Below are 21,892 nucleotides of genomic sequence, written 5' to 3'. Positions count from 1 at the left end.
CCCAGGCTGGAGTGCAGTGGCATGATCTCGGCTCACTGTGACTTCCGCCTCCCAGGTTCTAGTGATTCTCCTGCCACACACAGCAGGCTTTATGGCTGCCGAAAGGGACGCTGAGGGGCTGGATCCAGGCAGTCAGCCCCATCTTGGCCTTTTAGATAAAGGACTCCCCTCTCTCCAAAGTGTGAGGCCAGAGGTGAAGCACAGACAGCCATGCCCCCCTCTGTGTCCCTGTCCATTCTTCTGTTTCTCCTGGGGCCAGGATTGCTGCCATCGGACAGAAGCATCCACAGTGACAGCTCCCCTCCGGCCCGGGATGTTCCTGCTTGCCGCCCCGCAATCCTCATTAGAGCAGCCGGGCCTGATTTGATCCGGCATGAGAAGGTCACGCCAGGAAGTCAGCTCTTGTTTTTCTTGCAGTGAATCAGTTAGCCCTTAATCTCTGGGGCGTGTGAGGGCCTCCTGCAGTGCTCATTTCCTTCCAGGAGGGATTCTGCCTGAGGGGACAAAGCTCGAGTGTTCCAGACCTCAGCCTCGCTGCCATCCACCCAGGGCACCTCCCCCTGCACAGCTCAGGGGCCTCCCCTGGCTGCTCCCAGGCTGGAGTCTGGACACCTCTCCCCGGGACCCCACTTCCAATGACTGTCACCTCCCAGGGAAGGGTCAAGCTCAAAGGTGAAGCAGCCTGGCTCAGTGGTTCACGCCTATAATCCCAGCACTTTGGGAAGCTGAGGCGGGTGGATCACTTGAAGTCAGGAGTTCAAGACCAGCCTGGCCAACATGGTGGAACCCCCCCATCTCTACTAAAAATACAAAAATTAACCGGGCATGGTGGTGGGCACCTGTAATCCCAGCTACTCAAGAGGCTGAAGGAGGAGAATCCCTTGAACCCAGGAGGTGGAGGCTTCAGTGAGCTGAGATCACGTCACTACACCTCAGCCTGGGAGACAGAGCAAGACTCTGTTTCAAAAAAAAAAACCACCAGGGGCCATTCCTGGTGAGGGAAGAGGCAGGTGGGAAAGCCAAGTGCAGTGGGTATCCTGGCCTCAGCCAGAGCCTAGGCTTAGTGACACTGAAGCCAGCCCGGTAGAGCCTGGGGGAGGGTGTGCAGCGGGCGTGCAGAGAGCGCCCCCGCCTCTCTGGAGCTGGCCTGCGGATCCAAGGATCCCAGTGATGCTCATCCTACTGCTTCGGGCTCTGAGCCCCACGCAGATAGATGGTGCACAGAGCCCTGCACAGAGCCAGCCAGGAAGACGGGGTGGGGAGGTGCTGCCCTGTGCAGCCTTGTAAAGTGGGCCCTGTAATCCCAGCTGCTAGGGAGGCTGAGGCAGAATAGTATCTTGAACCTGGGAGGTGGAGGTTGCAGTGAGCCCAGATCGAGATCATGACATTGGACTGCAGCCTGGGTGAGCCTGGGTGACAGAGTGAGACTTTGTCTCAAAATAAAAAAAAAAAAAGGACCTCGTGCCAGTTGTCTGGAGTGAATGTCCCCTGGCAGCCCCATCACGTTGGTGGAGAACAGAGAGCCCCTCCTCTCCTGGGGAATCGAGAGCTGGGGTTGGGGACCTGCCTGGCCGCGGGGCCTCTGAACTGCCTGGCGGTGCTGATTCACCCTGCGCTCCAGGGCTGGGGCCTCTCCGCCGAGCCTGCGCCTGCATGTGCGAGTCTGTCTCCAACCTCATCTGTCCTGGCCCAGCTCCTTCCCCATCTGGGTGTGACCGCCGCTGCGCTCCCCAGGGCATGTGGGTGTAACAAGTCCAAACCTTCTGTGGGAGTCTGGCAGGCTCGGCCCCGCCCCTTGGGCTGTGCCCTTTCCTCCCAGACTGGTTGTGCAGGAGCGGGCATGAGTGCGGCCGCTGTAGGTGCATGCGCGGCAGGCCTGGGGCCCAGCCACCCGCTGCCTCACCTGCAGGGAGGGGCCTCCCAGAAACTCCCTTCCCCGGTGCCCAGCCGCCCCACCTCGCCAGACTTAGCTGACCAGCCAGCAAGGACACCCGCTGCCTCCCACCTGCCCTCCTGCCCGCCTTCTCCAGCCGAGCCCAGCCTGAGCCAGCACCTGCCTTTACAACCATGTTCAAGGGGCTGAGCAAAGGCTCCCAGGGGAAGGGGTCCCCCAAGGGCTCCCCAGCCAAGGGGTCCCCTAAAGGCTCCCCCAGCAAGCACAGCCGGTGAGCAGGGCTGGGGGATGGGGAGCCAGGGAGCTGGGGTGGGGGTGGTGCCAGGCCCAGGTCCTTGAGCCACCTGGAGGCGGCAGCCCAGAGCCCAGGACCAGCCCAGTGCTGGCATTTGGTGTCCTGAGGCCAAAGGGCCCAGGAGTGAACTCTCGCCCTTCTTGCCTTGGGAGCCACAGACCCAGGCGGAACTCCAGCCCTGGCAGGAGGTGGGGGATGGCCTGGGGCTTCCCACATTCTCTAGGGGGCCCTGTGGGCCACAGATTGAGGCCGCTGAGCAGGAGAAGTGCTGGCCAGGAGGCTGCACTGATGCCCTCCTCTGCCAGAGGCTGGGAGATGGGAGAGCCCAGCTGCCTTACTGCAGCTCTGCCCCAAGGCTCTACTTGGCTGGGATGACCCCTGGGGCCTGGGTGCAGGGCATGAGGACTGGGGGTGGGGTGGGGCCCTGGGGTAGGGACAGCACAGAGGCTGTGCTGCCTTCTGCATAAGCCACAGCTTTCCCCAGAGTTCTTGTTGTGTTGAAGGGTTGGGGGTTCATGGCTGGTCACCATGGCTCACGCCTAGAATCCCCAAACTTCGGGAGGCCAACTCAGGAGGATTCCTTGAGCCCAGGAGTCTGAGACCAGCCTGGGCAACATAGGGAGATCTTGTTTCTACAAAAAAAAATTGAAATTAAAAATAGCCAGGCATGGTGGCACATGCCTATCTATTGCTTGAGCCCAGGAGATAGAGGCTGCAGTGAGCCGTGATCACACCACTGCACTCCTGCCTGGGAGCTGGGTGACGGAGTGAGACTCTGTCTTTAAAAAACAAACAAACAAACAAAAAAGCCTGGTGCCATGGCTCACGTCTGTAATTCTGCCACTTTAGGAGGCCAAGGTGGGTGGATCACTTGAGCCCAGGAGTTGGAGACCAGCCTGGGCAACATGACGAAACCCCGCCTCTATAAAACATACAGAAATTATCTGGATGTGGTGGTGCATGCCTGCAGTCCCAGCTGCTTGGGAGGCTGAGGTGAAATGATCACTTGAGCCGGGAAGTCGAAGCGGCAGGGAGCCATGATCACTCCGATGCACTCTAACCTGGGTGACAGAGCAAGACCCTGTCTGGTTAAAACAAACAAAACAAACCAAAATAGAGCCGGGGCTTCCTTTCCCTGTGGGTGTGGGGCAGGGGCACTGGGCCTCCCCGGGGACCCCCAGCTCTCTGGGGCCCAGCCCTGGCTCTCTGAGGATTGGGCAATGTTCTTCCCACGAACTGGCTTCAGCTGGTCTGCAGAGGCGGCGGCAGCCCGCCTGGGTCCAGGGTGTCGAGATAAGCACAGGGATGAAAGGCCTGTGTGGGAGTGGGGGCGCCCATTACCCTGATAGGGATCAAGGCACCAGACACTGAGGCTGGGTGTCGGGGCGGACAGGAAAGACAGTGGTTAAGACTCTCGGCTAACACTCTCACTGAGTGACCTGTCCTCCCTGGGGCGCCTGAGCCCCACCCAGGGTGGAGTGTGCAGCTCCCGGCTGGAACAGCCGTCCCAGGAGGCGGGACCTGAAAACTGGCGCCCAGGGCCCAGCACCTGCAGCTCCCACTGTCCGGGTAGGCTCCTGGGCAGTGCATTCCTGGCCTGGGGCAGCTTGGTCCTCAGGGCCTGCTGGCTCTGGTTGCTGCCCCCTCACCTCAGGTGCGATCCACTCATTTGACATGAACTTACTGAACACTGACTACAGGCCAGGACTGTTCTAGGCACTGGAGATGTCACCATAGACAGAACCGACAGGCCTCTAGTGGAATAAAAACTAACACGTTCTGGGTGCCTACCTTGCACCAGGCCTGCACTGGATGTTTCAGATGGATAAATATAATTAATGCTCACAATAGCCTTAAGGGATAGAGATTATTATTATCAAAATCCTGCTTTACAAGTGAGGCATCTCAGGCACAGAGAGGTTGAGTAACTTGCCCAAGGTCACACAGCATTAACTACAGAGAAAGGTGAAACCAGGCTGTCTTGGCCATAGAGTTCTTCCAGACTGCTGTGCCTTCACCAGCACTGCCCCTTTGCCTGGGGGGCCCATCCTTTGACCCAGCTCAGTGAAGGCTTCCCCCACTTCAGGGTGATAATCCCCATAAGGTGCTGTGCTCTTGAAGCTTGGACCACTCTTGCTCTCTTTTAGGTCTGCTTGACCCCGTGACCTCCGCAGAGTGAGTGCAAGCACACAGCTGGCACTCTATGGAGGCTGCAGGGCGAGTGCACAGAGAGAGCTCTGGGGTGGATGCCAGGCTTCCCTGACCCTGTGACCCCACAGCAAGTCAGGGCCCAATCTGGGCTTTGAACCCTCAACTCTGGAGAATGTTAGGGTGCCCAGCAGTCTCTCGCACCTTCCCCATCCCCACTCCGACAGTGTAGGGCTCCTCTAGACCATGGCTGCACTCTGGCAAAGCCCCCGGGTGGAGGAGGTGTGGGAGGACACAGGGCTGGAGTGGGTGGAGGTGGGAGTGGGGGCCTTGCTGTTGCTCCTCTGCCCCAGCCAGCCCAACTGCCCCTCCCCAGGGCCCAGCCAGGCTGGCTGAGGTGGTGATTCACTGGGTCAGGGAGGGAAGCGGCAGGCAGCTGGGTGGGGTCGGGAACTCACTGCGAGCACAACTGGCTGAGGCTGGGACACCGTGGCCACCTGCTCCCCAGCACCACACATACCTGGGACCCTCACCTTTTGAACACTTATTTGGGGGGGGGTGTGCTAATACCCCCAACCCCAGAACTAGCTCACAGAGCCTCCTGCAGAGAGAGAGAGAGACCCCAGAGTCTGGGCAGTACGCTACGCTGTGGGGCAGGATGGGGTGGAGGGAGGGCAGCAGATGCCATCTGGATGCGCACAGAGGGGGCCTCTTCCACCCAGCTGCATGCTGTCCCCTCCACCCACCAGGGCTGCCACCCAGGAGCTGGCCCTGCTCATCTCCCGTATGCAAGCCAACGCCGACCAGGTGGAGCGGGACATCCTGGAGACGCAGAAGAGGCTGCAGCAGGTGAGGCCAGGTGGCAGGTGGCAGGCTATGGGTAGGCTGGGTGGCATAGGAGGCCCATCATCAAGCCTGGCACTCCTTGAGTGGCCCCTGGTGATGGTGAAGATGGGACAGGCAACCCTTGTCTGCACCACCTGTCCCTTAACACACGGTGGAGAGAGGGCACGGCTTCCTTCTTTGCTGGGCTCCCCTGTGTCCTTGTCATTATGACACCCATTCTGTGTGGCACCAAAGCACAACTCCTCATCCAGGGATCATAATATCCCATGACCTGGCTTTGCCCACCTGCCCAGAATTCCCCACTTCCCGTCGAACCCCAGGCTTCCTCCCAGCAGGAGCCTTTGCTCCATGGATGCCCTGGGCCTGATCCTGTGGCTGGCATGGGCCTCGAGGTTGGCCAGCATAGCTGGGGTCCCAAAGGTGGGGCTCAGGCCCACAGTGAAGGGGCAGCAGGGGTGTGGGGGCTCGGGGCCCTGGTGAGTCTGCCCATCCCCTACCCACAGGACCGGCTGAACAGCGAGCAGAGCCAGGCCCTGCAGCACCAGCAAGAGACGGGCCGCAGCCTGAAGGAGGCTGAGGTGCTGCTCAAGGACCTCTTCCTGGACGTGGACAAGGCCCGGCGGCTCAAGCACCCGCAGGCCGAGGAGATTGAGAAGGAGTGAGTGGGGGGGCTGTGGCAGGGCTGGGGGTCCCCGGGGAAGACCCAGGCCCAGCGCTGACCTGCTGGCCACCGTCTTGACAGCATCAAGCAGCTGCACGAGCGGGTGACCCAAGAGTGTGCGGAGTACCGAGCCCTGTACGAGAAGATGGTGCTGCCCCCCGATGTGGGACCCAGGGTCGACTGGGCACGGGTGCTGGAGCAGAAACAGGTCAGGAGCTCAAAGTCACACCCCTGTGTGGTAAGAGGGCAATCCGGAACTGCATCTAATCCAGGACCTGACTGCAGGTTTGAACCTGGTTGGTTCAGGGGTCCGGGCAGGGAGACAGCAGAGCAGACGGTGCAGTCAGGGAAGACTTCTGCAGAACAAGGCACGTGAAGAGACCTCAGAGTGGGGAAAGGGCTCGGGTGGGTCAGGGTGAAGTAGTGAGGAGAGGACATTCCAGAAAGAAGGAGCAAAGGCTCCTGCTGGGAGGAAGCCTGGGGTTCGACGGGAAGTGGGGAATTCTGGGCAGGTGGGCAGAGCCAGGTCATGGGGCATTCTGATCCCTGGGTGAGGAGTTGTGCTTTCGTGCCACACAGAATGGGTGTCATGATGACAACAGAGGGGCAGTGGGGAAGGGCCTGGGTGGAGCAGGGCATGCTGAGGGCCTCAGAGCTTGGCTGGAGGTGTCCAGGCAGGAAGCACTGAGGCTGGGTCACAGACAAGGAAGGATGGAGCCGGGAGACTTCTCAGAGCCTGAGCCCAGTGTCTGGGAACCAGTGGGATTCAGGGGCCACTGAAGAATGGCATTGCCCCTGGATGAGCAGGGCATGCACCCAGGCTGCTCCCAAATGACCAAGTCCACTTCTCCGCGCGGGAGGCATGTGGGATTCTGGCTCCCCACCTCGGCCCTGTGGGGACTAAGCCGTGGTCTCTCCTGCAGAAGCAGGTCTTTGCAGGCCAGTACGGGCCGGGCATAGCAGAGCTGGAGCAGCAGATTGCAGAGCACAACATCCTGCAGAAGGAGATCGATGCCTACGGGCAGCAGCTACGGAGCCTCATCGGGCCGGTGGGTGAGCCCACCAGGATGTCACATCCCAGCCCAGCCGCAGCCCGTTTCCCCAGTCAGAGCCGGAGCTAGATTGGCTGGGCCCTGGGCATAGGGATGGGTGGGTATGGCTGGCCTAGATCGTAGGTGCTGTCTTCCCACACCCCGCCTCTCACGGGCCTGTTTCTCCCCTTGGTCGAGGTAGGACGCAGCCACAGTCCGGACCCAATACCGAGACCTACTGGTGAGCAGGAGGGAGCATTGTGCCGGGTGGCTGCGGGTGGGCGCCGGTGGCCTGCCGGGACCCTGCACTTGGGGCCAGTGTTCCTGAGCTCGGCCCGATGGCACCTTTTGCCCCCTCCCTTTCTCCCCACCCTGCGGCTGGCGGCGGGTCCTGAGCACAGAAGGCGGCGTCGTGGCGCGGACAGAGCCTGGGCAGCCTGTACACGCACCTGCAGGGCTGCACGCGGCAGCTGAGCGCCCTGGGGGAGCAGCAGCGCCGCATCCTGCAGCAGGACTGGAGCGACCTCATGGCCGACCCCGCGGGCGTGCGGCGGGAGTATGAGGTCGGTGGGGAGAGGTTGGGGCCGGGTGGGAGCGGCCATGGCCATCCTGGTCCTCACCGCCGCTCCCCACCGGACTCGCCCCCAGCACTTTAAGCAGTATGAGCTGCTGAGCCAGGAGCAGAGCGTGAACCAGCTGGAGGACGACGGCGAGCGCATGGTGGAGCTGCGGCACCCGGCAGTGGGGCCCATCCAGGTGCACTGGGGGCAGGGCGAAGTGAGAAGGGACGTGTATGGCGGCGGGGAAGGAGGGATGGAGCGGGGGAAGAGCGTGGTCCGAGGAGGACTCCGTGCTGCGGTCCCCAGGCCCACCAGGAGGCCCTGAAGATGGAGTGGCAGAACTTCCTGAACCTGTGCATCTGTCAGGAGTCCCAGCTGCAGCACGTGGAGGACTACCGCCGGGTGAGCCGTCGGGCAGGCGGCAGGGAGGGCAGGGGCGGGCACCAGGGGCAGGAGGTCCCACAGCACACTTGCCACGGGAGAGGCACCGCACCTCTAAACTAGACAGAACTGGCAGGGCACAGTGGCTCACGCCTGTAATCCCAACACTTTGGGAGGCCAAGGCTAGCGGATCACTTGAGGTCAGGAGTTCGAGATCAGCCTGGCCAACATGGTGAAACCCTGTCTCTACTAGAAATACAAAAATTATCCAGACTTGGTGGCATGTGCCTGTAGAACCAGCTACTCAGGAGACTGAGGCAGGAGAATCGCTTGAACCCAGAAGGTGGAGGTTGCAGTGAGCTGAGATTGGGCCACTGCACTCGTCTGGGCGACAGAGACTCTGTCTCAAAAATAAAATAAAATAGAGCAGTGTGGTTGCCACTGTCCCAGAGGGAAAGTGAAGGCCTGGGTACATTCTCAATAGGGTGAAGCCATCCCCAGGGGGGTGAAAATTGGTTCTTAAGGGCAGAAAAATATCTTAACTCTTTTTATGCATGAAGTAAACAGTCACATACAGTACCTAAGCGGTATATAGCATACCTGTGGTATTAAATGTCATGGGGGCCGGGTGTGGTGGCTCCTACCTGTAATCCCAGCACTTTGGGAGGCCGAGCCAGGAGAATTGCTTGAGCCCAGTAGTTCTAGACCAGCCTGGGCAACATAGCAAGACCCTGTCTCTAAACAAATAAATAAATCTTTCTAAAAATAAATAAATAAAAACTTACGGAGATGGGGTGGGGGAAATTAAGAAAAGATGTCTTAAAAGGCTCTTTAAGAGAACTGTAATGAAAAAAGGGGTTGAGAAGCCCCGAGATAATATACAACTGGGATTTGGGGGCAGGTGATGTCTCATACCTTTTCCTATAGAACCACAGGTTGTGATCACACGCACTGACGATAATTCTGTAAAAGCACCTGGGATGTTTCTCTAGAGCACATTCCCAGCTTCTTCTCCAGGGCTGGGGCGAGTGTAGCCCCCATACTCTGCGTCCCAGCAAGAAAGACTTCAGGTGCTGGAGGGAGGCAAGTGGGGGTGCCCTTCATTTGTGCAGGAAGGACAAAGACCAAGTGTTTCTGGGTAGGAAAAAAAGACCGACCAGAATAGGGGAAAGTGATGCTTCAGGTTAAGCCGCTTTAGTTAAGCTGGTTTAGGTTTAGCTGGCTTAGCTTTATCTGGTTTAGGTTTAGCTGGTTTATGTTTATGTGATGTTTAGCTGGTTTGTGTTTAGCTGGTTTGTGTTTAGCTGGTTTAGGTTTAGCTAGTTTAGGTTTAGCTGGTTTAGGTTTAGCTGGTTTAGGTTTAGCTAGTTTAGGTTTAGTTGGCTTAGGTTCAGCTGGTGTAGGTTTAGCTGGCTTAGGGTGAGCTGGTTTAGTTTAGCTGGTTCTTGTTTATCTGGTTTGTGTTTAGCTAGTTTAGGTTTAGCTGGTTTAGGGTTAGCTGATTTGTGTTTAGCTGGTTTGTACTTAGCTTGATTAGGTTTAGATAGTTTAGGGTTAGCTGATTTAGGATTAGCTGGCTTAGGGTTAGCTGGTTTGTGTTTAGCTGGTTTAGGGTTAGCTGGCTAAGGTTCAGCTGGTTTGTGAGGTCAGTGGGCAGCAGGTTGCCCCAGGATCTGCCCTTGACCACTCAGCGACCTCAGTTTCAGGAAGAGGCCGACTCGGTCAGCCAGACCCTGGCGAAGCTCAACTCCAACTTGGATGCCAAGTACAGCCCTGCCCCTGGGGGCCCCCCTAGTACCCCATCAGAGCTGCTGCAACAGCTGGAGGTGAGACAACCCTGCCAGGCCATGTGCACCCCACTTCTGGGAATTGGGTCTGTCCATCTTTCTGAGCCTCACCCCTTCTGCCTCAGTACCTAGTCCTGTCCCAAGCCCTGGCCTGGGCGCTTGTGGGGGGGGCTGCTCTAGCAGAAAGCTGGCCAGGTACCAGCAAGCCCCTCCCATCTCTGGACATCAGTTTCCTCCTTTGTAGCAAGACAAGGGCAGCCTGGGAGAGCTCTGAGGCCCCTCTAGCCTCTGCTCGGAGGCGTGGGTAGTGCTGTGCTGTCCCATTCCCTGCAACTAGCAGATCCTAGGATTCCAGGCCTCCAGTGAGGAGCTCCTTTTACTTTGCTGACTTAGAGACCCCTGCCTTCATGAAGGCCAGCCCCTGGTCCTTTTGAAGGACGGGTATGGGGCGGCCAGCCTCCAGTGCAGCCTGGCCTGAGTCCCCACTGCCTGGGCCCCTGGCAGGCAGAGGAGAAACAGCTGGCCATCACTGAGAGGGCCACTGAAGACCTGCAGCGGCGAAGCCGGGAGGTGGCCCCTCTGCCGCAGCGAAGACAACCGCCCCAGCAGCCCCTGCACGTGGACAGCATCTGCGACTGGGACTCAGGAGAAGTGCGAACTCTCCCACCCCACCCCTGCAGCCATCCAGCCCCACCCAGCCCAGCCCCTCCCTTGGCCAGTCCCATCCCTGCTCAGCCCCAGCCGCCTCCTGCGCCCGCTTCGCCCCTGCTCCTTCCCTTGACCCAGACCCTCCCTCTCCAAGTCCTGTCCTGCCTCTTCCCCACCCCAGCACCTCCCGCCCTTACTCCTAACCCTGTTCAGCTGCTGTCCCACCTGCCTCTGTCCCCAGTCCCTACTCTGTCCTGGCCTGGGCGCCCCCTGCAGCCCGACCCTGAGCCTGAAGGAACTGCTCCCCATCTGTGCCCCAGGTGCAGCTTCTTCGGGGTGAGCGGTATAAGCTGATGGACAACACTGACCCACACACCTGGGTCGTGCAGGGCCCTGGTGGGGAGACCAAGCGGGCCCCCGCTGCCTGCCTCTGCATCCCAGCACCAGACCCTGAAGCCGTGGCCAGGGCCTCCCGGTAGGTCTGTCTAGGGATAGAAATTCAGGGACAGGGTGTGGGCAGACCAGGCCCGCCCTGCACTGTCCAAGGCCATGGCCCGGCAAGCAGACCCCTGCTCAAAGGCCGGCTTTCCGTAGAGCTGCGTCTACTGGCGCTGGGGAGGGAGAGGCAGAGCGGGGATGTCCTTCTCCGATCTCCTCCTCGTTCTAGGCTGGCCTCAGAGCTGCAGGCTCTAAAGCAGAAATTGGCCACCATACAGAGCCGCCTGAAGGCCAGTGCTGCGGAGTCGGTTCGGCCCAACCAACAGGGTATCCAGGGCACCCGGGAAGGGTGGCTGTGGGGCTGGAGGGAGTAGATTCCGACATCCGGCGGGTCTGTGATGGCCAGGGTGTAGCCTTGGGTTAGGAACCACCGCTCTGGGGATTTCCTCTCTGGGGCGGCCCTGCCCATTCCCTCCACCTACCCCCACAGGACCCTCTGTGGGCACCTGGTGGGGGCACCCATCTGGCAGTCAGGAGATAGGCCCTGGGCCCTCACCAGCACCTCTGTTCCCAGCTCCATCTGGCTCAGCCCCGGCCAACCCACAGGCCCAGAAGCTTCTGACACAGATGACCCGGCTGGATAGGGACCTGGGGCAGATAGAGAGGCAGGTGCTGGCCTGGGCACGGGCCCCGCTGAGCCGCACCACACCCCTGGAGGACCTGGAGGGCCGCATCCACAGCCACGAGGTGGGTGAGCGGCGGGCAAGGGCAGCTGGTTTAGGTTTACTGATTTGTATTCAGCTGGTTTAGGTTCAGCTGGGACTGAGGTACAGAAGGGCGTGGATGGACCCGGGCTCAGACAAGCTAGTTCCCCTCCTGGCTCCTCCACTGACCAACTCTGTGACCGTGGACTACAGAACCTCTCTGGGCCTCGGTTTCCTCATCCCTGAAGCAGATGTAATAATGCCCAGCTCACCCTATCATTCAGGAAGGTTCCAGTAGGGCCCAATGTCAATACCCCCAGGAGCCATTCTGGCGAAGCTTCTGAAATAGCAAGGGAGCCTGGAGAATCTTAGGAAGAGATGTCCCCTGGCTGCAAGGGGGAGCCCTCCTGGGGAGGTGGTGGCGTTGTATAAACGCCTTACCCAAAAACTGCAAATTCTCTGCCAGGTGGACTCCTTGCTAATAGTGAAAACCGCCTTTCCGACACCGGGCCGCAGTCTGGGTTATCTTTCCAAACCAGTTTATTTTTCTTTCTTGAGACAATCTCTCTCCATCACCCAGGCTAGAGTGGAGTGATGCAGTCTCAGCTCACCGCAACCTCTACCTCCCAGGTGCAAGCGGTTCTCCTGCCTCAGCCCCACGAGTAGCTGGCATTACAGGTGCCTGCCACCACGCCCAGCTAATTTTTTGTATTTTTAGAAGAAACAGGGTTTCACCACGTTGGCCAGGCTGGTCTGGAACTCCTGACCTCAAATGATCCACCCACCTCAGCCTCCAAAGTTCTGGGATTACAGGTGTGAGCCATTGTGCCCAGCCCTACCTATCAATCATTCCGTAGATGAGGAGACTGAGGGTCAGAGAGGCTGATCTGCCCTAGGTCAGCCACAGAGGAATGAACCGGGCCAGGACTGAACCCAGTTCTCTGGACTGAGCCCAAGTATGTACCCACCACACTCTGTGGCCTCCGTGGGCACAGAGTTAGGGTATCCTGGTAGAAGAGTTGGGCGGAACCCACCTACCCAGAGATCCTTGACCCCACCCCTCTCCAGGGCATAGCCCAGCGCCTGCAGAGCCTGGGAGTGGAGAAGGAGACAGCCCAGAAGGAGTGCGAGGCATTTCTGTCCACACGGCCCGTGGGTCCCGCTGCCCTGCAGCTGCCTGTGGCTCTAAACAGCGTGAAGAACAGATTCAGTGACGTGCAGGTTCTGTGCAGCCTCTACGGAGAGAAGTGAGTGCTCTGGGGACAGGGCAGCTGGGCTGGTCAGCAGCGTGTGCCTCGGGGAGTGTCTGAGCCTTCCCTCCTGTGCGGCAGAGCCAAGGCTGCCCTGGGTCTGGAGCGGCAGATCCGGGATGCGGGCAGGATCATCCAAGGCCTCGAGGCCACCCTGGTGCAGGAGGCCCCCATTCCTGCTGAACCGGGGGCGCTGCAGGAGAGAGTCAGTGAGCTGCAGGTAAGGGGCTGGCCGGGGCCTCTGGTGGGAGGGGGCACAGATGATCCAGCGTTCGGGAGCAGGTGGGGTGGACACGGTATCTCCCCAACCACGAGGGTGCACGGTTGCATCCGCTCCTCCCGCAGCGCCAGCGGAGGGAGCTGCTGGATCAGCAGGCCTGTGTGCTGGGGCTGCACCGTGCGCTGAACGCCGCCGAGCACGCATGCGCCGCGCTGCAGAACAACTTCCAGGAGTTCTGCCAAGACCTGCCTCGCCAGCAGCGCCAGGTGCAAGCCCTTACCGACCGCTACCACGCTGCAGGGGACCAGCTGGACCTGCGGTGAGCGGCTGGGTGCTCGGGGCACAGGGTATGGGCTGGTGCAGAGCCAGGCAGTGCTGCCTACAAGCTGTGTGATCTTGGGTTGGTGGCTTCACGTCTCTGAAGCTGCTTCCTCAGCTCTAAAATGGAATAACAACAGCACTTGCCTCCCAGGATGGTGCCTGGCAGAGACTGGCCCATCTCTGAATCCCCAGCTCAGGGTCAGGGAGTGGGGATCTGCAGAGCAGGCTGCTCAGGCCACCTGACCTCCCCCCCCCACCCCCCCAGGGAGGAGGCGCCCACCTACTTCCCTGTGCACCTGCCCCTGTCCCCAGAGGGCAGGTCTCACCTCTGTTCTGGGCCTTGTCCTCCTGCAGGGAAAAGATGATGCAGGATGCCGCCCTCACCTACCAGCAGTTCAAAAACTGCAAGGATAACCTGAGTTCCTGGCTGGAGCACCTGCCCCACGGCCAGGTGCGGCCCAGCGATGGCCCCAGCCAGATCGCCTACAAGCTGCAGGCGCAGAAGGTGAGGCGGGACAGGGACAGCTGCATGTGCCCATGTTGCCCCCTAGTGGCCAAAGCTCAGAAGCGCTCTAAGGGTCTTCAAAGCCCAGGCCAGGAGGCCTTGGGCCCCTTCCCTGGTCTCCAGCTGTTATGCTCCACTTTGCCCACTGACAGGGCCAGCCCATTGCTGCATGGCCCGACTGGGGTAGTGGGATTTACAAGCTCAGGCCACAGAGCCCTGAGGGTTCCGGCCACTACTGCATGTTGCTCATACTTATCAAGCCCCTGCTATGTACCAGGCCATGGGTTCACTAGGGCACAACCCTGTGCCCAGGCAGCTCCCAGCCTGGTGGGGGAGGTGTGTAATGTGGATAAGCGTTGATGGGAGAAGCCAGCGTGCTAGGGATGCCCCCAGGCTGGACACCTGTCTGGGTCAGGGCCAATGGTGTGGGAGGAAGCCAGGGTAGCCAGGGGAGGGGTAAAGTGTCCCACGCAGAGGACATGGCAGTCAGGGGAAAGGACAGGGACTTAAGAGAGGGTGACCAGATGGGCAGACCACACAGGCCCTTCCGGCACAGGACCCAGGCTGCACGCTCTCCTGTGGCCCCTGGGAGCTGCTGGGGAGGGGGTGCTTCCAGACTGGTGTTTAGAAGCTGGCTCTGGCTGCCGAGTAGAGAATGGCTAACAGGGTGGGAGTAAGGACACTGAGGCCTGTGCCAACCCAGGGTGGAAATCCAGGTGGGAGAAGGTGGGGGACTGGGCAGGGAAAGGACCATGGCACAGGGCGAGGTGGGCAGGTCTGAGACAGAGACCAAAGAATTAGGTGGACTCGGTGACTACGTGAAGGGGACATTGAGTGAGACAGGGCGCAGTGGTGTCCAGGGTGCTGCTGGGGACAACTGGGAAGAGGGGGTGCCCCCAACTGAGGCAGGAACACAGGGAGCAGAACGTATTTGGGGAGATGAATGGGACCGCCTGGGTCTTGCTGAAATGAGGTGGCCAGGACAGCCGGGGCAGCCAGGGAGGTGGAGGTATGGGAGGGAACTGGGGCTGGGGGCTCCCCTGGGAGCTTGTGGAAACAAAGATGGGTCTGGGACTGCCGGAAAATGAGAATATCTGGGGAGACAGTAGGGAGGTGACATTGGGAAGGAGGCTTGGGACAGATTCTCAGCCCTGGCTGCAAACTAGAATCTCCCAGGGAGCTTTCAAAACATCCCCAGGCCAGGACCCCTCCCCAGACCAAGTACATTGGATTATTTTGGTCAGAACATCAGTATATTCAGCTCCCAAGTGAATAAAAGTGGGCATCCTGGGTTAAGAACTTTCAAATTGGAGCCGTGATTCTCAAAGGGTGGCCCCTGGATGTAGCAGCATTACCTGGGGACTTGTCAGAAATGTGAATTATTGGCTGGGCTCAGTGGCTCACACCTGTAATCCCAGCACTTTGGGAGGCTGAAGTGGGCGTATCACCTGAGGTCAGGAGTTTGAGACCAACCTGGCCAACATGGTGAAACCCCATGTCTACTAAAATTAGCCTGGCATGGTGATGGGCACCCGTAATCCCAGCTACTTGGGAGGCTGAGGCAAGAGAACCATTTGAACCTGGGAAGCTGCAATGAGCTGAGATCACGTACTCCAAGCTGGGCGACAGAGTGAGATTCAGTCTCAAAAAAAAAAAAAAAAAAAAAAGGAAGAAGAAAGGGATTCTGCCAAGGTACCTAAGAGAGGAAGGAGGGAAAACAGAGAGAATGATGTCAGGGAAAGGAGGAAGTCTGGCCCGGGCCTCACTCCCTGCCCTTCCTGACTCTGGGAGGCAGCGCTGGCTCACTGTGGCCCTGCAGGCACTGGCTGGAGGAGAGTCAGGGTGAGTGGCATTTCTTGGCCTCCTGACTCTGGCTTCTTCCCTGGCAGAGGCTGACGCAGGAGATCCAGAGCCGAGAGCATGACAGGGCCATGGCATCCCGCCACTCCCAGGCCCTGCAGGCGGTGCTCCAGGTAAGCAGCTGCCTTCAGCTTGTCCCTCTCCATGTGTCTCGCACCGCCCTCTTCCAGCCCTGGCCCCCACACCCAGCTTCCCCCACTGGCTGCCAGCCTGCTGTCCTTTCCTCCCTGCTCAGGATTATGAGCTTCAGGCAGACACCTACCGCTGCTCCCTGGAGCCAACCCTGGCAGTGCGAGCCCCCAAGAGACCCCGAGTGGCTCCCCTGCAGGAGAGTATCCAGGCCCAGGTGAGATGGGACCTGGGGGCACAGTGGACCTTGGCACCAGCTCTGCAGGCCCCAAGGCAGGAGCTGACTCCACCCTTCCTCTCTCCCTCTGCCCTCTCCAGGAGAAGAACCTTGCAAAGGCCTATACAGAGGTTGCAGTGGCACAGCAGCAGCAGCTGCAGCAGCTGGAGTTTGCTAGAAAAATGCTGGAGAAGGTATGTAGACAACACATATACCTTTCCCACAATAGCCAGGAATAACCAGGAATGCCACTCTGTTCCTGCAATGCCAGGCCGTCACCTTGGCAGTCTCCCTTCCTCCTCTCCCTGCTGCCTGCTGCCCCTGGGCAGCCCTGGCTGCTGGAAAGGGGTGCAGCTCCTGGTCACCCAGTTTTCTCTCCATCAGTTTTTACAGACTGGTGTCCATCCCAGTGTTAGGTGCTACAGATGGCATTCTGTGTGGTCACAGCTTGGCCAATGGACAGTCCTTCAATGGGACAGGACCTCTAACCCCAGAGAGCAGAGAGAAATCCCATAGAGCCTTCAGCCTTAACCCGGCTACCCGGCTCTCTACCCTCATCATACACACCCATGAGCCAGAATGTCTCCAGGACTCCTGGTGACTTGCCAGCTTTTCTGTTATGCTCAGCCATAGTCACTGTCCCTAGATGGAAGGGGAAAGGGTAGAGGTTTGGGAGGGACAGGGAGAACCTGTCCTATTTGCACTTTCTTTCTTTTTTTTTTTTTTTGAGACAGTCTTGCTCTATCGCCAAGGCTGGAGTACAGTGGCACAATCTCAGCTAACTGCAACCTCTGCCTCTCCAGTTCAAGCAATTCTCCTGCCTTGGCCTCCTGAGTAGCTAGGATTATAGGCATGCATCACCACGCCCAGCTAATTTTTTGTATTTTTAGTAGAGATGGGGTTTCACTATGTTGATCAGTCTGGTCTCAAACTCCTGACATCAGCTGATCTGTCTACCTCGGCCTCCCAAAGTGCTGGGATTACAGGGGTGAGCCACCACACCCAGCCCCTATTTGCACCACTTTCTTTCTTTCTTTATTTTTTGAGATGGGAGTCCCACTCTGCCGTCCAGGTTAGAGTACAGTGGTGTGATCTCAGCTCACTGCAACTTCTGCCTCCCGGGTTCATGCCATTCTCCTGCCTCAGCCTCCCGAGTAGCTGGGATTACAGGCACGTGCCATCATGCCCAGCTGATTTTTGTATTTTTAGTAGAGACAGGGTTTCACCATGTTGGTCAGGCTGGTCTCAAACTCCTGACCTCGTGATCAGCCCACCTTGGCTTCCCAAAATGGTGGGATTACAGGTGTGAGCCCTGGCACGTGGCCCCTATTTGCACTTTCTAATGCAAACCAGGCCTGCACACTGCCTTGAGTACTATCATTGCATTGACTGGGTCTTCTCAAAATCCTATATCCAAGCATCTTAGGTCTTTAGCTCCACCTCTGAGGACCCACTGGGGAGTCTCAGGAAACAGGAAGGGGGTCTTTGATCTCAGGAAAAACATGGGCTCCTATCTCAACTGCCCATCCCCCATGCTCTACCTTCTTCCTCTCTGCAGAAGGAGCTCAGTGAGGATATCCAGGGGACCCATGATGCAAAGCAGGGGTCCCAGAGCCCTGCCCAAGCAGGGAGAGAATCAGAGGCCCTGAAGGCCCAGCTGGAAGAGGAGAGGAAGCGGGTGGCCCAGGTGCAGCACGAGCTGGAGGAACAGAGGAGCCAGCTGCTGCAGCTGAGGACCCAGCGGCCTGTGGAGAGGCTGGAGGAAAAGGAAGTAGTGGAGTTCTACCGGGACCCCCAGCTGGAAGGCAGCCTGTCCAGGGCGAAGGTCCAAGTGGAGGAGGAGGGCAAGCGGCGGGCTGGCCTGCAGGCAGACCTGGAAGCAGCAGCCCAGAAGGTCGTGCAGCTGGAGAGCAAGAGGAAGACCATGCAGCCTCATCTGCTGACCAAGGAGGTCACCCAGGTGGAGAGGGACCCCGGCTTGGATAGCCAGGCAGCCCAGCTCAGGGTCCAGATCCAACAACTCCGTGGGGAGGATGCTGTCGTCTCGGCCCAACTGGAAGGGCTGAAGAAGGAGCTACTGGCCCTTGAGAAGAGGGAGGTGGACGTGAAGGAAAAGGTCGTGGTGAAAGAGGTGGTCAAGGTGGAGAAGGATCTGGAAATGCTCAAGGCAGCCCAGACTCTAAGGCTGCAGCTTGAGGAGGATACTGCACGGAGGAAGGGGGTAGAGGAGGCTGTGGCCAAGCTACGGGCACGCATCCAAGACCTGGAGCGGGCTATCAGTGCAGTGAAGCCCAAGGTCATTGTGAAGGAGGTGAAGAAGGTGGAGCAGGACCCAGGCCTCCTCCAGGAGTCCTCCAGGCTGAGGAGCCTCCTTGAGGAGGAGAGGAGCAAGAACACGACGCTGGCCAGGGAGCTGAGCGACCTGCACAGCAAGTACAGCGTGGTGGAGAAGCAGAGGCCCAAGGTGCAGCTCCAGGAGCACGTCCGCGAGGTCTTCCAGGTGGATCCGGAGACAGAGCAGGAGATCGCCCGGCTCAGGGCCAAGCTGCAGGAGACAGCGGGCAAGAGGAGCAGTGTGGAGAGGGAGGTGGAGAAGCTGCTGCCTGACCTGGAGGTCCTGCGGGCCCAGAAGCCGATGGTGGAGTATAAGGAGGTGACCCAGGAGGTGGTACGGCACGAGAGGAGCCCTGAGGTGCTGCGTGAGATCGACCGGCTCAAGGCTCAGCTCAATGAGCTGGTTAACAGCCACGGGCGCTCTCAGGAGCAGCTCATCCGCCTGCAGGGTGAGCGCGATGAGTGGAGGCGTGAGCGGGCCAAGGTGGAGACAAAGACAGTGAGCAAGGAGGTGGTGCGCCATGAGAAGGATCCAGTGCTGGAGAAGGAGGCAGAGCGGCTCCGCCACGAGGTGCGGGAGGCGGCCCAGAAGAGGCGGGTGGCAGAGGACCTGCTTTATGAGCTGCAGAGCAAGCGGCTGCTGCTGGAGAGGAGGAAGCCCGAGGAAAAGGTGGTGGTGCAGGAGGTCGTGGTCACCCAGAAGGACCCCAAGCTGCGAGAGGAGCACAGCCGACTGAGCCAGAGCCTGGATGAGGAGGTGGGCCGGCGGCGGCAGCTGGAGCTTGAGGTGCAGCAGCTGCGGGCAGGCGTGGAGGAGCAGGAGGGCCTGCTCAGCTTCCAGGAGGACCGCAGCAAGAAGCTGGCTGTGGAGAAGGAGCTGCGGCAGCTGACCTTGAGGATCCAGGAGCTCGAGAAGCGGCCTCCCGCGGTGCAGGAGAAGATCATCATGGAGGAAGTGGTCAAGCTGGAGAAGGACCCAGACCTGGAGAAGTCCACGGACGCCCTGCGGCGGGACCTGGACCAGGAGAAGGCCCAGGTGAAGGAGCTGCATCGGGAGTGCAAGAACCTGCAGGTCCAGATCGACGTCCTCCAGAAAGCCAAGTCGCAGGAGAAGACCATCTACAAGGAAGTAATCCGGGTGCAGAAGGACCGCGTGCTGGAGGATGAGCGAGCCCGCGTGTGGGAGATGCTCAACCGCGAGCGCACAGCCCGGCAGGCCCGGGAGGAGGAGGCGCGGCGCCTGCAGGAGCGTATTAACCGGGCGGAGGCACTGGAGAGGACCTGGTCCCGGGAGGAGGCTGAGCTGCAGAGGGCCCGGGACCAGGCTGACCAGGAGCGTGGGCGGCTGCAGCAGGAGCTGCGGACTCTGGAGAGGCAGAAGCAGCAGCAGACGCTGCAGCTGCAGGAGGAGTCGAAGCTGCTCAACCAGAAGACAGAGAGCAAGCGGCAGAAGGCAGCCCAGCGGGGCCAGGAGCTCTCACGGCTTGAGGCGGCCATCCTCCACGAAAAAGACCAGATCTATGATAAGGAGCGGACCCTCCGGGACCTCCACGCCAAGGTGAGCCGGGAGGAGCTCAGCCAGGAGACCCAGACACGGGAGACCAACCTTTCCACCAAGATCTCCATCCTGGAACCCGAGACGGGGAAGGACATGTCCCCGTACGAGGCCTATAAGAGCGGCATCATTGACAGGGGCCAGTACCTGCAGCTGCAGGAGCTCGAGTGCGACTGGGAGGAGGTCACCACCTCGGGGCCCTGTGGGGAGGAGTCTGTGCTCCTGGACCGCAAGAGCGGGAAGCAGTACTCCATCGAGGCCGCGCTCCGCTGCCGGCGCATTTCCAAGGAGGAGTACCACCTGTACAAAGACGGCCACCTGCCCATCTCCGAGTTTGCGCTGCTAGTGGCTGGAGAGACCAAGCCGAGCTCCTCGCTCTCCATTGGCTCCATCATCTCCAAGTCCCCGCTCGCCTCCCCTGCCCCTCAGAGTGCCAGTTTCTTCTCTCCCAGCTTCTCTCTTGGGCTCGGTGATGACAGCTTCCCCATTGCCGGGATCTACGACACAACCACCGACAACAAGTGCAGCATCAAGACGGCCATGGCCAAGAACATGCTGGACCCCATCACTGGGCAGAAGCTGCTGGAGGCCCAGGCGGCCACAGGGGGCATTGTGGACCTGCTCAGCCGCGAGCGCTACTCCGTGCACAAGGCCATGGAGAGGGGCCTGATCGAGAACACCTCCACACAGAGGTTGCTCAATGCCCAGAAGGCCTTCACCGGCATCGAGGACCCTGTGACCAAGAAGAGGCTGTCGGTGGGCGAGGCCGTCCAGAAGGGCTGGATGCCCCGGGAGAGCGTGCTCCCACACCTGCAGGTGCAGCACCTGACTGGGGGGCTTATCGACCCCAAGAGGACAGGCCGCATCCCCATCCAGCAAGCCCTCCTCTCCGGGATGATCAGCGAAGAGCTGGCCCAGCTCCTGCAGGACGAGTCCAACTACGAGAAGGATTTGACAGACCCCATCTCCAAGGAACGGCTGAGCTACAAGGAGGCCATAGGCCGCTGCCGCAAGGACCCTCTGAGCGGCCTGCTGCTCCTGCCTGCAGCGCTGGAAGGATACCGCTGCTACCGCTTGGCCTCCCCCACTGTCCCATGCTCCCTGCGCTGACACAGGCCAGGCAGCTGGTAGGTGAATGTGTGTGTTGGGGCAGCTAGGATACCCCTTGCCTCTAAGCAGCCTCATCCCAAGCAGTGGGTCTTCCCATTGACCGCTGTCTTTTATTATTTTACTACTGTGGTGTTGGGCTCCCTCCCCGACCCTTGGTGACTGATCCATCCCCAGACCACGACAGCAGCAGCTCAGTCCTTCCTCCCTCCGTGTCCACCCAGTAATCCCAATAAACGAATTCTCCCCGTGCCACGTGGTGTCCTGTTCATTCATATTTTGGAGCACAGGATCCACCCATCTGGGGGATGAACTGCTCAAGTCCTTTCCGGGCAGACATGCCCAACCCGCCTGCCTGGGAAATGGGCATCCTCAGAAGCCTGTGCCTCCTTGGGTGCTGGGCAGGGATGTGGTGGCAGGTCACAGAAAGAGATGATGGTTTAAAATCACTCCAGGCTGGGCAAGGTGGCTCATGCTTGTAATCCCAGCACTTTGGGAGGCCGAGGTGGGCAATCACGAGGTCAGAAGTTTGAGACCAGTCTGACCAATGTGGTGAAACTCCATCTCTACTAAAAATACAAAAATTAGCCAGTCATGATGGCGTGCACCTGTAATCCCAACTACTTGGGAGGCTGAGGCAGGAGAATCGCTTGAACCCAAGAGGCAGAGGTTGAAGTGAGCCAGGATGATGCCACTGCACTCTGGGCAACAGAGTGAGACTCCATCTCAAAAAAAGAAAAAAAATCACTAAAGGAGGACAATTGGGTTATTTGTAACTCAGAGAAAGGATAAATGATTGAGGGAATGGATACCCCATTTACCCTGATGTGATTATATGGATGCCTGTATCAAAATATCTCATGCATCCCATAAATGCACACACCTACTATGTACCCACAACAGTTTGAAAAGGGATCATGGGCTGGACTTGGTGGCTCACACCTGTAATCCTAGCACTTCGAGAGGCCGAGGCGGGGCAGATCACCTGAGGTCAGGAATTT

General features: G+C 59.3%; 1 protein-coding gene across 1 annotated transcript; it reads left to right on the top strand.

Annotated features, from left to right (window-relative positions):
• Positions 1-1,959: 1,959 nt before the first annotated feature.
• EVPL (envoplakin) lies at positions 1,960-21,143 on the top strand. The gene is made up of 22 exons (XM_035301819.3): positions 1,960-2,165; positions 5,087-5,186; positions 5,687-5,841; positions 5,926-6,052; positions 6,768-6,893; positions 7,078-7,116; positions 7,277-7,438; positions 7,524-7,631; positions 7,742-7,837; positions 9,517-9,642; positions 10,108-10,254; positions 10,572-10,726; positions 10,919-11,016; positions 11,264-11,436; positions 12,462-12,640; positions 12,725-12,863; positions 12,989-13,182; positions 13,539-13,689; positions 15,579-15,662; positions 15,785-15,895; positions 15,997-16,089; positions 17,454-21,143. Exons 1-22 carry the CDS (start codon positions 2,068-2,070, stop codon positions 20,892-20,894), a joined length of 6,102 nt encoding a protein of 2,033 aa, XP_035157710.1. The 5' UTR covers positions 1,960-2,067; the 3' UTR covers positions 20,895-21,143.
• Positions 21,144-21,892: the final 749 nt, after the last annotated feature.

The sequence above is a fragment of the Callithrix jacchus genome, chromosome 5, assembly GCF_049354715.1.
Source record: "Callithrix jacchus isolate 240 chromosome 5, calJac240_pri, whole genome shotgun sequence".
In the NCBI taxonomy this organism is placed as follows: Eukaryota; Metazoa; Chordata; class Mammalia; order Primates; family Cebidae; genus Callithrix; species Callithrix jacchus.
This window is presented reverse-complemented; position numbering and strand designations above follow the sequence as displayed.